Source organism: Equus quagga, chromosome 14 (genome assembly GCF_021613505.1).
Source record: "Equus quagga isolate Etosha38 chromosome 14, UCLA_HA_Equagga_1.0, whole genome shotgun sequence".
In the NCBI taxonomy this organism is placed as follows: domain Eukaryota; kingdom Metazoa; phylum Chordata; class Mammalia; order Perissodactyla; family Equidae; genus Equus; species Equus quagga.
Genome location: NC_060280.1, coordinates 57,890,656 through 57,906,185, shown reverse-complemented (window position 1 = coordinate 57,906,185; position 15,530 = coordinate 57,890,656). Strand labels below are relative to the sequence as shown.

At 34.7% G+C, this 15,530-nt stretch overlaps 1 protein-coding gene across 1 annotated transcript in view; it reads right to left on the bottom strand.

Annotated features, from left to right (window-relative positions):
- DDX10 (DEAD-box helicase 10) overlaps nt 1-15,530 on the bottom strand; it is a 278,439-nt gene that overhangs the window by 28,997 nt on the left and 233,912 nt on the right. Inside the window, exon 17 of the mRNA XM_046638144.1 lies at nt 2,634-2,770. Coding sequence (XP_046494100.1) covers nt 2,634-2,770 — 137 coding nt within the window. The remainder of the gene's footprint in view (nt 1-2,633; nt 2,771-15,530) is intronic.

Genomic DNA, 15,530 nt, shown 5'->3' with positions numbered 1-15,530 from the left:
TTCTATATAACTTGGAGTTTAGAACTAGGGAAGCAGTTTGATTTAGGAAGGTCACAGCGATCTGTCGCTAACTTGTATTGTGATCACAGACACATTATTTTATCCCTTGAAGCTTTGGTTTCTTCATCTATAAGAAGATGGCTTTGGACTAGATAACCACTGTGTTCATAGACAAAAGACAAAAACTGCTAGGAAGCCCTTAAATGCACTAAAGGAATAAAGTCCTTGTTGATATTCTCTTCAACAAAAGACAATTTTTCTTCAGCTTAAGACAAATTTACCAATTCCTTTCAATCTCTGCTAATGCAGAGTTAGGAGCCATGTGTACAATTAAAACTATTTTAATTTTTATTTAATGCTTAACTATTTTCCATCTGAACTCCTGTTATTTAAGATGCTTTGGCATTTCAAGGTACTCCCACCTTCTCGTCCACTACCATTACACTATTTGAACTTAGCTTCTTTGAATTCTCCAACCATCTATTCTGTCATCTCTTGTATCATTTAAGCTATTAGGACCAATTATATAGCCTCTTATATTTCTCTTTCTTATTCTATAAATCTTCTTCATCAATCAATTAATCAATTCAAATATTTCAAGGCTTTCTCTGTGCCCATGACATTAACATTGGGGATATGAGTAGAGGCTGGAGCTGGAAGGGTTGGTACAAAAAGAGTTTCTAGCTAGAAAGCATTTACAGGCTAATTAGGATGAAACATGTGAGGCTATTAAAGAACAAGTCATTACGTGGTAGCAGGAAAATGTCACTATGAGGGTCAGAAATATCAGAAGAATGAAATGAAATGTCTGCTGTACATAGATTAAAGATGACCCAGAAACAATCATAAAGTGTAAGAAAAAAATTCTTATGAATCAGATACAGAAGGAATGGTGACTTCTTGCCAATGACTTCAAAGGTTGGTTCTATGTTTTAAAGGTATATTAGACAGATGTGCAAAATATGGTGCATAACAATTTGTAAAAACCAAGTAAATGTTTCCTTTAGGCAGTAAAATTACACAGAAACATTTGGAAGTTATGATATAAAGTCCTATGTGTTACGTTAGATCACATCTATCAAAATGGAGATCCCATAAAACCACTCTGAAAGATGGACATTTATATAAGAACATAAGGGGCAACAAACTTAAACATACTGATAACTCATCAAAGTCCTGACACGTGCACCAAGGAACTTTCTGAAGCAAAATGTGCATATGTACTCTCAAAGGTCAATTTCTAAAGATTAGGAATATGCTCTGAACTTAAATTATTTAACCCCTGTGGCACACATTTATATATTTTTCTAAATCTTAATCAAATTACTTTCACTTGTGGTAGTAAAGCTAATATGTCTACTACCTAGTCTGCCAATACTAGAAAGGTGTTATGTCCACTACCTGCTTGTCCAATAGCAAATGTTTCAAGTTTCTGGCATCACTTGGGAAGACTGCATTTTGGATGTCATTTTCACTATTACAAAATAATTCTACTTTCAAATGAGCACAAGATTAAAATGAAGAGAAATTATGAAATGATCTCCCTACAGCATTTTATCCTAAGGGGACAATCTTTTTGAGAACTTTATATAATGTTCTTCTTACTTAAAACCAGATTATAGCTCTCTGTGGCCTATTTCTCCAACTCCAAACTCCCTGGGCTAGCACTTTAAGAGTTCCATCAAGCTACCTCTTCCCTTCAATCATATTAACTTCATCTGTCATTAGTATCTCCCAATAAGCTCATTGGTTTAGAATGTCCATGAAGTTTAATCTCCTCAACTTTTAAATCAATAGAATCTCAATGTAATCTAATACACAGTACTCTGAAAACAAATGCTGAGCAAGTCATACTGTGATTCAATTCATAACATTTCATCTGTTTTTGGCAGGGTAGTAAATAAGTCTACATTACAAATGAACAGATTTTTAAATTGAGAGAATTTGTCAAGGGCTACTATGTGTAAGTTTTCCATTATTTTATGTATTTCTTAATTTTATTTTAAAGATTGGCACCTGAGCTAACAACTGTTACCAGTCTTTTTTTTTTTTTCCTGCTTTTTCTCCCCAAATCCCCCCGGTACATAGCTGTATATTTTAGTTGTGGGTCCTTCTAGTTGTGGTATATGGGACACCACCTCACCATGGCCTAATGAGCAGTGCCATGTCCGCCCCCAGGATCTGAACCGGTGAAACCCTGGGCCACCGAAGCAGAGCGTGCGAACTTATCCACTTGGCCATGGGGCCGGCCCCTATGTATTTCTTAATTTTATATCAAAGAATGTCAAAGTATAACTGCTCCTTTTTAAAATTCAGAGAGAATTTTTAACAACACTCTCAACAGAGTCCTTTGATGGTGAATCAAAATAAAATCCTACCTCTGTTTGTATTAAATATACCCTAAGGCATCAAATACTTGAGCATAAAGGTTTCTGAAAGAGACAAGAAAAAAGAATAGAGAAAGAAAAAGAAAATACAATTCTTAAAACATTCTTATATCTGTTAACCAGGATTACAGAAAAAATAAGAGAGCCCCTAAAATGCTGAGAAGGGCAAGACATTTATCCCTAGAAATCTTTTGGATTAAATGGAGGAGACCCATATACTTAATGCTGCCAATGGTAAAAACATACCTAATTTTATTTTCCATATCTTCACTATCTGATTCTTCAGAGCTTCTGTACTTATCTGGATCTGGAAGGGTGCTGGGATCAAATCCATCATCATCATCATCACTCCAGTCCAGAAAGGCTTCCTCTTCATCTTTGGCCTAAGAAAACACAAGGGAAATTGTGTTGTAAGGAAACAGCTGATGAATAATCAGGTCTTATTTCTAGACCCAAATAAATACCCCCTAATTGAGATCCTCTAATTGAGATTCTCAAATTAGAAGCCTTCTATTCTGCTGAAAGCCTCTATGTGACTTTCAGACTCATAATCATTTTCAAAGAGAAAGAAACCCATGTCACTTCAAAAATAAAATGAAATAAAATATGGTTCAGAAAGTAAACCACTATTAAGTCCCTTAAACACAATATGGGGAAAAATTGTCAATTTTATGACTTCAATGTAGCTCAAATTTCAAAGAAATAAAGTATAAAATAAAGTTGTTTTAGTGTTTCTGTTCACACACATGTAAATTTCAAAACTACAAAAAATATTAGGTGAAAATATAAAAGGCCAGAACAGAGAGTACAGAAACACTCTCTTTTTGTCTGATGATTTTGACTATTTTATAACCACAATAATCTAAGTCTTAAAATAACAATTAGATCTGTATGAACTCATTAATAGTAAGGCGTCTTCTAAATTCAAATGTAAGTACAAAGTCACTAAGAACAATGGAAAAAAGGGAGGCATACCAAGAAACAGGTAAAGCACTAACACATGGAAGAAGTCGGGAACTACCCAGTTTCATGCAAGTTGGTAGGGAGGTGGGCTTTTATTTTTTTGGCTTTTGTTTTACGGTGGTTTATTTTTGTCAAAGAACAAACTAACGCAATCTCAAAATAAACTTACTAAACATTTATGTATTGAACATCCCCTATAACAAATTTATTTCTGGCACATTGGTTTTTGCCACCTAGTAGATAAGAAACACCAATAAGCATTGCCACATGCATTTAACAGATTATAAACAGGACTAAAAGAAAAAATTCTAGATGAGCTTTTCTCAGTTATGATCTTTATAATTCTTCTTTACACAATGTGAAACAAACTTCAATAATTCTTTCTTTTCAAATGTTTAATGCTCTTTCCCAGAAACTGAATAACAACTGCAAATAAATAGCATAGCAATTGACTGTGTAGGCCACTATAGAAGTCCTCTAACACTTTGTGAACAGCTCTCCCACGATAACCTCTAAACATAACAAGAGGAGGAAGAAGTGTAAAAAAAAAAAAAAAAGTTAGGATTGGTTACCACTGCAAAAGCCCCTATTGCTTTTCTGGTAAAGCTCCCTGCTAAAAATAAAAGGTCTGGAAACAAATATCAGAAGTGGGGGGAAAAAAAGTTTGCCATTAGAAGCTTAAGTAAGATGCAGACTTGACAGTATACTTTACAGTCTACTTGAAAATAATCAAGGATATCAACAAAAATTGAATGTCACCATATACTCAAGAACACTAATCTCCTGGGTTACAAAATATTTCCAATTTTCCAGTCTGATGCTCTCAAAGGAATTTGCTATCTGAAGGTGGAGACAGAACAGACACAAAACAATTCTCAGGTTTTTCTGGTCTCAGGGCACCTTTACACTTAAAAAGTATGAAGGACTCCAAAGAGCTTTTGTTAATGTGGATTATAGCTACTGACATTCCCTGTGTTAAAAATTTTTTAAATTTATTAATTTAAAAGTACCAGTAAAACTCACTATATATTAACATAAATAGCATATTTTTATGAAAAATAGCTATAATGTTCAAAACAAAAAAACATTATTTTACGTTTTTGCAAGTTTCTTTATTGTCTAGCTTAAAAGAAGACAGCTGGATCCTCAAATCTGCTTCTGCATTCAATATGTCATTCTGGTTGAAGATTATATGAAGAAAATCCAGTCTCTCAGATATAGATAGTTGGGAAAGGGAAGAAAAATTTAATAGCCTTTTGAGAATTGCAGTTACTCTGCTTTGATATCACAACAAACCTTGATGAGTGGTAGTTTAAAAAAGTAGTTGCAGTGTGGAATCTGAAGCCACATCAATAAACTTTTTGTACTCTGTTACATTAAAATCCATTGGTCTACTTTGCACTCTGAATGGCTCTCTTACCACTGAATGACTTCACAACATCATGCCATTGGCTAATTGGAAAATACTGATTCACTGAATTACGTAGATCTTCCTTTACGTGGATCTTCAAATGCTGACACATTTCATTATACAATATTTTTTAAAAATCACAATTGTTAATATCACCATTAATGTTGTAAGCAATTTCTTTCAAAGTACTAGGAAGCTATTAGTGGATACAAGTTTTCTAAAGTTGAATATTGGGAAGTATGAGTGAATACAACTTTTTTTAAACTAAATCTGGGAAGTTTTGGGCCATTATTTCTGCCCAAAGCATGGTACTCAACTGCTTATATTTCTGTTATGTTCTGTGGCTTCCAACTGCTGCTCTTTTAGATTGGTTCCCTATGGGTCTCCCTTGAGCCTATGCAATATGATACTCAGCCAAGGATTTAGGCAGAGTTGGGCTCACCCTCTTGTGGTTTTCTTGCTTCTGGTGATTTCCCTAATTTCCAGATGCTTGTTGGCTTTGAGATCTGTACTCAGACACTTCAAGCAGAATGTTTTATTTAACTGTATTTTAACACCTAATACCACTTGCTGTGCTCTTTTAACATTTACTGTAAAGCAGTGGCCTTCACAAAATATCTACAATAAGAGAAATAAATTAGATAATGAGACTTAGTATAAATACCTCACTCAGTATTCCAGTGTACATATTTATCTATTTGAAGGAAAACACTGACTCGAAATGATGAAAATTTGCTTTTAAATAGATGAACTAATATTTGGATTTAATGTTAATATGCCTCTTGTAATTGATAACATCGAGGTCTTGCTATTTCCTGACCTATAAGATGACCGCACTGTTGATGCCATACCATATTGTCTGTGTTGCATTACACTCTTCAATTCATGACATGACAAATAAATTTAAGCTGGCAATCACTCCTTTCAGAAACACAATGTCAACCTACTAAAAGTGTAGGGATGATGGGAAAAAGACATTTTTATATTGACCCTTTGGCCTTTTGGTTCATTCTTTGAACGGTTAGAAATATATAACCATAAAATATATAATATCTGTATTATGAAAAGTATAATGTGCTTCTATTAATGTCTTTAATTTATTAAAAAATAAAAACACTATCATCTACAACAAACACAAAGCATAAATAAAAGTCACTAAGTAAAGAGGGTATTGTCATAAAACATTTTAGAGAAAAGTACTCTGTCTTTCTGGCAAGGTCTAGTTTAGAAATATGCTCTTTCTAGCTATATAAGGTTAGCAAAGAAAATGGACATTCTAGCTGCTCTGTCTCTATCCTTGTGATTTCCTGAATCATTTGAAAGATAATTTATAAATACAGCACCATATTCATTTTTATCTCCTTTTGGACTCATATTCATGAGAGACAGCAGAAATACTCTGATATACCTATCAACTCCCAACTGATTGTGACACCTCAGTGTGTTAGGACACCATGGCTGGAAACTCACTGCGATAAGTAAAAGAGAACCATTTAAGTATTCTAGGAGGAGAATAAATTTGTATCTTATGTAACTGGGAGCAAGGGGAAAGGTGGTTGGAGGGTATAAGATTTGAAAGCAGTTAATCAGTTTAAAAACAACAATAATCCAGATGAGACAAGGGATTCAATGAAGGAAGCAGCAGTGAAGGTGGAGGTGTGGGACAGGTATGAGAGATATTAAGGAGGAAGAACCAACTAGACTCTGTAGACTACATGCACACATAACATATTTCAGAGAATCAATACACACAGAAGCATAATTGTACATGTTAAATATGGCCTAAAAAAGCAGCTTAATAAATATTGTGAAAATGCCTTATAAAAACACCTTTATTCAACAAGTCTTTATTAAGGAGCTATTACATGTGCCAGATACACTATTAGGTTCTGGTGTGCAGCAGTAAATAAGACAAAGTCCCTGCTCTGATGATAAAATGAATTGTTCTGGGATAGTTAGCAACATAAGCACTAAAATGAAAGCCAGGTTCTGCTATTTCTGGGGAATAGCCAATCAAGAGTGAAATGACTCCACTGGCCCTACTAAATCTATGTTAAGGCTCTGAGGGAAAAAAAGCAACAACAAGTAGTTCACACACACAAAGGAATCAGGGTCACCTCTAAGAACCAGCTGAAAAATGCTTTCAGAACCTCTGAGAAAAACCTCACCTAAAATAAAAATGACTTTTCCTAAAATAGTTATTTGGAAGACTCAATTATACGTAGGACAGATGAAAATATCCAAAAAAGAAATGTAATCCAACTAGCTTTTATTTTGTTTTCGGCTTTGATGATAGGAAGAAACACAAACGAGAAGTGGCATTCTCCTACAACAAATTTACAGAGTGCTCTGACATTCATTAAATTGATCTTCAAACCCAATGAAGTAGGAAGAAAAAGAACTGTTGTTCCCATTTTCAAAATTAAGGGGCTGATTCAGATGACTAAATAATTTCACCACAGTCACACAAACCTGGACATATGCTAGGTCTTCTCCTATATCACCCTGAATCTCAACTTTCACCATTAAAGCTTCGGATTTGCTGCTGATACAATTTCTTCTTCAGAATTAAGCATATTTTATAAGCTTCATAAAACATATAGGAGAGCTTTTTATGTTATTTTGTATGTGTCCATCTCCACTTTCACTGGCCCTGTCTCCCAAGCCTCTATTCTTTCTTGCATGGAATATTGCACCAGCTTCCTAATGAGTCTCCCTGTAACCATTCTTCCCCTCGTTCTGATCACTCCAATTCTCCACGTTGTAATTGGAACGCTGTTGTTGTTTTATAAGTTTCAAATGTGATTGTGTCTACCACCCGCTTACAATCATTTAAGCCCACTTTCTTTTGGGTCTTGGAACAAGTCAAACCCCTTCCCATCTCAGAGTCTTCACACCTGCTATTTCTCTTCTGGAATCCTCTTCTACGTCCTCTTGCCTAGTGTGTGGTGTTTTCTGATACCAAATATGTGGTTTTTTTTTCAATACCAGTTCTCCAATGCCAAAGGAGCGTCCAACAATTCAATTCAATTCAATTCTGACACTACGCAGACTTCACATAGACCTCACGGGTAAAGGGCTCAGTTCCACAAGATTGCCCACACTGCAAATGGGGTCCCCAAGCTACCTGCATTTCTGCCTGGCCAACTACAAATTCAGGGATTCCCATGACTCCCTCCTCAGGTTCGATAATTCTCTGGAATGTCTCACAGAACTCAGGAAAGTGCTTTACTTAGGACTCCCAGTTCATTTATTATAAAGGATACAACTCAGGAACAGCCAAACGAAAGAGATGCACAGGACAAGGTATGAAGTGGGGATGCGGGGGTAGAGCTTCCATACCCTCTCCAGGTAGGCCATCTTCCTAGCACATGTTCACCAACCTTGAAGTTATTGAGATCTTGTGCAAGAGTTCTTATAACTTAGTTTCCAGGTCTAACTTCCTCCCAGGAGGTGGGGGGCAGGGCTAAAAGTTCCCATCCTCTAATCATGTGTTTGGTCCTTCTGGTGACCAGCTCTCATTCTGAAGCTATCTAGAGACCCCACCCTGAACCACCTCATTAACATAAACACAAGTGTGCTGGACAGGGGCTCCTGATGCATAAGGACAGATACTCCTATTATTCAGGAAGTTCCAAGGGTTTTAGGAGTTCATTGTCAGGAACTAGGTACTAAGACCAAATATATTTTTTATTATACCACACAAGGTTAACTTCAAGTCATCAGGTTGCATATTAAACATTTCTAAACAACACTTCCTTAGTAAAACTTCCTGTGGATTTCTCTTCAGTGTTACACCCAGACTGAATTCACTATTTGTGCAATGTCTGTATTCCTAGGCAGTAAGTTCCATGGGGGAAGAGTCCATGCCCTGTTATCACTGTTGAAATAAATTTCTAGGCCCAAAATGGAGCTGGTCCTGCCCAGGGAGCCATGTCAACAAAAGCAAAACTTAGATAACTTTTGTGTCCCTGTAAATGTTCCACTTGACCAGAAATGCAATATATCCAGTGAGCCAATGTCTAAAAGCCAAGCCAACTCAAGGGCTTCTCACCCCAAACAAGGCTGATTATGTGGCCCCAACGAATCAGATATTTTCTATTTTTCTCTTTCTTGTTCTTTATTCTTTATCCTATAAAAACTTCCTACTCTCTGCCCCATTTTGCAGTTCTCCAAAAGAAGACTGTCCATGAAATGTAAAATAAAGTTGTGTCACCTAAATTGTCTTCTTTAAACACTTTTAACATCGCTCACTGCTATAGTAAAAAAACACAGAGCAAGTTCTTAAATATTTGATAGGTATTTAACATGAAAATATTAAAGTGGGATACAATGCTATTTATTATTGAGTATATACATATTTATTATTGACAAGGGTTTAACACTAGTTAGAAATCTCACCAATTTAGATCTAACCATATTTTCACTGATAATTCTCAACCACTTCTGTGTCAGATTTCTCAAGTATAAAATGGAAATAATTTACAGTATTTAGGTTTAAGGAAGCTTGCAAAGATTTTAATTAACTGCAGATGCTTGGAAAACATGCAATCAGCATCTTAATGGGGAAAAAGTAAGTAGTCAGTAAAGAAAAATGAATGTGTGATAACGTCTATAAAATAACAAATAAGTTATGTTTAAAATTCTCTCCAGAAGATCACGCACAAAAACTCTGTACACACACTGAGGGCTTATACATATACAAAAGAATCTAGTTATTTCTACAAATATGGACTCACACATGATCAAGTTCTTGACCCTTATATTCATTAAAAAAATATAGAAACCTCAAACACTCCCGTCAGTTCAAATTAATAATCACTTTCTGAGTGCTTAGTATATTTAGCCCATCATGGGTATGCAAAACTAAATGAGTTAGGGTCTTAATTTTGAGAAGCTTAAAATTTTACAAAAGAATATTATATAAAATTCCTTTGGCAGACAGAGCCATAACCTACCCCTAAATATGCTTTTATACGTGCTGGATTTCCTTTATTTTTCTTTCTGAGAGCATTCACAACCACAGCAAAAGCAAAAAAAAAAAAGAAAGAAATCCTAATGTTAAAACTGAGGGAGCACAAAATGTCTCAATAAGAAATGTAACACACTTGAAGCTTTATTAAAAGAAAACAAAGTTATATAATTCTGGACTGTCTCTGAGAAATAGAGAGTAGGGTTGATGTGGAGGTGAAAGAAAACAGATTATTTCATTGTACTATACAGAAAGTAAGATATCACTTAGCACCGTAGTAAATTTTATTAGGCCAAAAAATCTTAAATGTTTATAAAATAAAAGGGAATTAGACTAATTTCAATCACTTTACTAGGAGTAGACATAGAAGCCATATTGCATGCAATGGATGAAGGAGAGAATGGGCATCATGCTTGCTGCTCAGTCAGGGATTATTAGTGAGGAGATCAATTCAAAGTCTAAATATAGAGAATTACCTTTATTACCTTCTTTTATAAAATACAGCATTCATAACAATAGGCAAAATAAGCTTTAAGAATTGTATTTAAATTTTAGTTATTTAATTCCATTTAGGGTTTAAAAAAAGAGGTCTTTCCATATTGTATGAATTAAAAGCAGAATGTTGGAAAAAGGCAAACTGTCAATACCTCAAAATTTCATGAGGGAAAATTCCAAAATTCATGATAAACTATTTCTGATCCTGACAAAGAATATAACGATTGTGAAGAAAAGAAAATTTTGGAGAAAAATGAGATATTCAAAATGTTTTGTTCTCAGTAATAAAACTTTAAAGCAACTTTCTAAGACAGCACTGAGAAGATACACTTTACAGTTTTGAAATTTAAAACAAAAATTCTGATTGCTATACACAGCCAACTGTCTTCAGTAGTTAGAGATGGATTAATTTTTGAGATTTACCCAAGCTCTAAATCCCAAGTACAAAGTTACTTAGAGAAGAAATTATTAAAACTTTTTTCTTAATTATAAGCACAGAAAGGTTAATGATAATTAAATATGCCTGCTGAAAGTGAGCATCTAGCCACTAAGGCAAATGTGCAGAATAGTAAACACAGGAGCAGCAGACAATGCTGAGACATTACTGCTCCTCCACCATAATGCCAAATTTTATTAGCCTGATTCCACTTTTAATAATAATGCTGTAATACTAAATTAAAATGTTAGAATATTTTCAGTTTATTTCTCCTACAAATTTATTGCACAATGGTGATGTTGGCTTTAACCAAATGCTGATTTACATACTTGGTTCTTTGGTATCTGGCCAAAGTGTGTATTCTGTGTACTTCTAACAGGTATTAGCTGCACTGCACTTGAAAACCCCAACTTTGAGCAAAGGCACTAGACTCTACAATTATGAGTATCCTACTCAGAAACATCTCTTCCCTCCCTAAGATCTAGGATTTATAAAATAGGCACAGCGAATGAGAGGAAGGCAACACATTTTAGCTCTGGCTACCTAATCATATAGGAATCTGAGAAGACAGAGAGAATGCAGGATGTTGGGGAATGATAAAAGCAAAATCCAGGTGAACAAGGAGAATTCAGGCAAACGCCACCTGTTTACAGAATTTCTCTTACATTTAGTAGAGCTTAACCAAACTCCACTCACTACCTTCTTTATTTTTTCCAAGCATTCCAAAACAAGATGAATATTTGATGGAAAGACTATGAAGAGGTGATATAAATAATACATCAAGTGAACACAGTTAAGAATGGCAGGCAAAGGGACGGCACAGGAATATCCAAGCCTCAAAGAGCAAGTCTCAAATTTGGAAGGATCTTCAAAATTTGGAATATTCATTCAACAACTATTTATTGCACACTTTCTGTGTGCTGAGCATTGCTATAAAAGAAGAATGTAACCTGAAAGAGACAGCATGGAAGAAGAGACTATGATTCAGTACGTTAACCTTAATAAGACTTTTAGCAAAATAAAATTTCTTCTAAAGCTGCCTTGCACAACATACATTATTCTTCTAAATTGCTTACTCAATATACGAATATCTCACAGATCTCTACAGGATACTGACAATGTTACAATTTCATGTATACCCTAATAAGTAATAGTGCATCCCATTACTGATCATCTTTGTTTCTCATTCTCTTCTTTCCAGAAGAAAGTTACACTAAATAAACATATTAAATAAAATACAAGTCCACTGTGCCATTCTTCTCACAATAATGGACACTTTAATATAAGATGAGCTACAAGACTCTGATTTGATTGTTTCACCAGTGACTAGCTATGTGTCCTTAAGCAACTGATTAACTCAGGGTGCTTCTGTTTTCTCATCTGTATTATCTAAACACTGCCATTTTCTCAGCCAACTGAGCTACGGTGCTGAATGAGAAAAGAACGTGACGAAGAAGTCTACAATAATGTTTATCATCATTAACAAGAACTATGCAAACTGAGAAAAGAAATTCTAGCAGTTAGGTGGTCTTATCCTTCTTAAGTACTCTTCTGCTTTCTCCAAACCTGATTCTAACATGGGCAGAAATATGCACTAGATTTAAATCTCCTCAGGAAGCAGTATATTCATATTTGGAAAATATAAAAGATTAAACACAAAAAAGGAATATAACTGAAACTTTAAAATGATTAAGGTTATAAAGAGTGAAAGTATCAATGTTAGAATGAACCACAATACTTGGGGAAGGTAATTAAAGCATAATTAAAAGTATTACTTTGTAAACCAAGTAGTAGTTTGATAGATGGACTATTACTCAACAATGACAAGGACTGATTATATGCAACAACACGGATGAATCTCAAATGCACCTGGCTAAGCAAAAGAGGACAGATCTCAAAGGCTACAAACTGAATGATTCAATTTATATAAAATTCTTTAAAAAAAACCACCTAAGGGGACAGAAAACAGATCAGTGATTGCCAGGAGCTGAGGTTGGGAGGAGGCAGCAAGAAAGACTTTTTTTGAGATGACAGAACTATTCCGTATCTTCAATGGTGGTAAATGCATGACTTTTACGTATTTGTCAAAAGCCATATAAATTAACACCACAAATAGTGAATTTTACTATATGTAAGTTAAGAAATAAAGGGTTCCCGAAAGAATATTTTAATGACACTTAAAAGAGTGTTCACAAGGAATTAGTAGATAATAAAGACCATACTAATAAAAAAATATGTGTAGAGGAAACTTTGGGTGGGGAGATTGGATTACAAGATTTTCCCTTTTTCTACCAATGAAAAAGTATCTTACAATAAGTAATAGTTTTGAAATCAAACAGAAGAAATATTGTTACACTGTTTTTAAAAGATTCTAAAAGTAGTCTGTATGGACTCTTTAATATGACAACAGGGTGGGATTTAGATTAGAAATTCTTAACTTGGGGTTCCGGTAAGCCACCAAAACCACTGAAACAATATGAAAAATATTCTTAGTATGTACACATTTGCATTTTGGAGGGGAGAAGAGTAAATATTTTCATAGTCCACGGGCCACCACCACTACTACCACAATCCCATCCCCAGTGAAGGACTACTGCTTGGTATAACTCTATTTCCTGAAGTTGAACTGATAATAAGAATACAGGACTCAAATTAGACAGTTCTGAGCTTTGAGAAGGTCACACATCCCCAAAGCCTTAAACATGATTTAGGTTTCAACTACCTAGTGACACACGCCAGTCTCTTAAGAACTGTTTCAGGCTGCTGAGAAGCAGAAACACAAAGAAGAAAAGTCACGAACTCAAGATTTTTAAGAGCAAGAATTCATAACATTACAATAATTCATAAAACAGCCATAGAATGAGTGGAAGCATGTACCCCTCTGCCACATGACTATATTTTCAATCTCTGACTCCAACTTTCACTTCTCAGGGAGAGAAGAAAAACTATCACGGACCTAGCTGAGCTCTAGCTTTAGAGTGATATAACACTGACAAGATGGGTTTTTGGCCATGTGCATGTTTAGTTTTACTATATTCTTCACCATTTTTCCATCAATTCATTATCACTTCTCCAAGTGGAAATCCAAGTCCTCAGTGGAATCTGAACTTCTCTCAGTGAGTGATTGGAAAACTATTCTCTGCAGGGACTAAAACTGGCTCATATTTGGCGAAAAACAGCAATTTAAAATCAGAAATGAACTGAATGATTTCAGGTTTTGACAAATGCATATGAATGAATCCAGCAGAATGTGAAAATCCATTAACTATATGCATATGAAAAGTCAAAAACGCTCAAGAGTGGGGAAAAACATCCCTACAAATGTAAAATTACAAACTGTGACAGCATATCTTCCAAGGAAATATGTGATTTTAATATCACTGAATGAGATGTCACTGAATGAACATTTCCAACCAAAACCAATTTTTCCTTTTAGCATTTTGTAGAGGGGAACCTCCGTCACTTCTGCTAAGATTGCCCTGTTCTGATAACCAGCCTCCTAATGAGAGTAGGCTCATTTCCAACTGGCTAGTTTTAAACAAACGTCCATTAAAAAAAAAAAAAAAAAATCATAGCAATAAAATCTTTTTCTTTTTCCTTTTTTCCCATCTCCCAAGATTATAGCACCAATGACTCAAGGGGAAGGAAGGAGAGATAAAACAGAGACCTTAAGACTGAAGGGTATACTTTGCTTTGAAAAATAGGTAGTTCTTCAGAAACTTAATAGAGTTAGCAAACCACCCAGCAATTCCAATCCTCGTATATACCCAACAGAACTCAAAATATATGTCTACACAAAAACTTGCACATGAATGTTCCCAACAGTATTATTCATAATAGCCAAAAAGTTTAAACAACCCAAATGGCCTACAAATGGTAAATGGATATATAAAATGTAGAATAGCCATACAACGGAATGTTATTCCTCAGTGAAAGAAATGAAGTACTGATACGTGCTACAACATGGATGAACCTGGAAAACATTATGCTAAATGAAAGAAACCAAACACAAGGGACTACATATTGTATGATTCCACTTATAGGAAACGTCCAGAACAGGCAGATATGGATCCTTAGGGACTGAAAGTAGAATAGGGTTGTCAAGAATGAGGGGAGGAAGGAATGGCGAATGACTGATAGTGGGTACTGAGTTTTTTTAGGTGGTGACAAAAACATTCTAAAATTAGTGGTGGTGGTGTTCATGCAACTTTATAAATATATCAAAAAAAAACCCCTTGAATTGTATACTTTAAAAGGATGAGTTTTATGGTATGTGAATTATATCTCAATTTTAAAAATATAAAAAGATTAAAAGTTACGTATTTTACTTTTTAATATGAAGCTGCAAAAAATTTACATTTTACTTTTAACAAATAAACAGGATTATTTAACAGACAATAATGTAAAAATTCTCTTTAATTTCTATGATTTGTCAATCCAGCTGTAGAGTGAGAAAAAAATTAGGGAGGAAAGGAAGAGGAAGAGTCAGCACTTTGATGTCAGCTAAAACACTCCAAGAAAAGACTCAACACATAAAACAACATCCTTTGTTTTCAAATTTCATCATCACTGGAGAGGTTTAAAGAGATTATAGCTACTTAAAGTTATAAGACAAATGGATTTTCTAACTCTCATTTTTGACAAGGGGGAAAAATCCCTTAACTTCTTATCTTAAAATGTGTGTTATATCTGTATGAGTATTAATATTCTCAATACATAGATTCAGATTTGAAAACTGAGGCTGAGAGGGGCTAAATAACTTTCTCAATGACACGTAGTTTATATAATAAAAATGGAAAGAAATTTGGTCATGTCAGACTCCAATGTCCATCCTCTTTCCAAACTTAACTCTGTAAGAGGGCAACT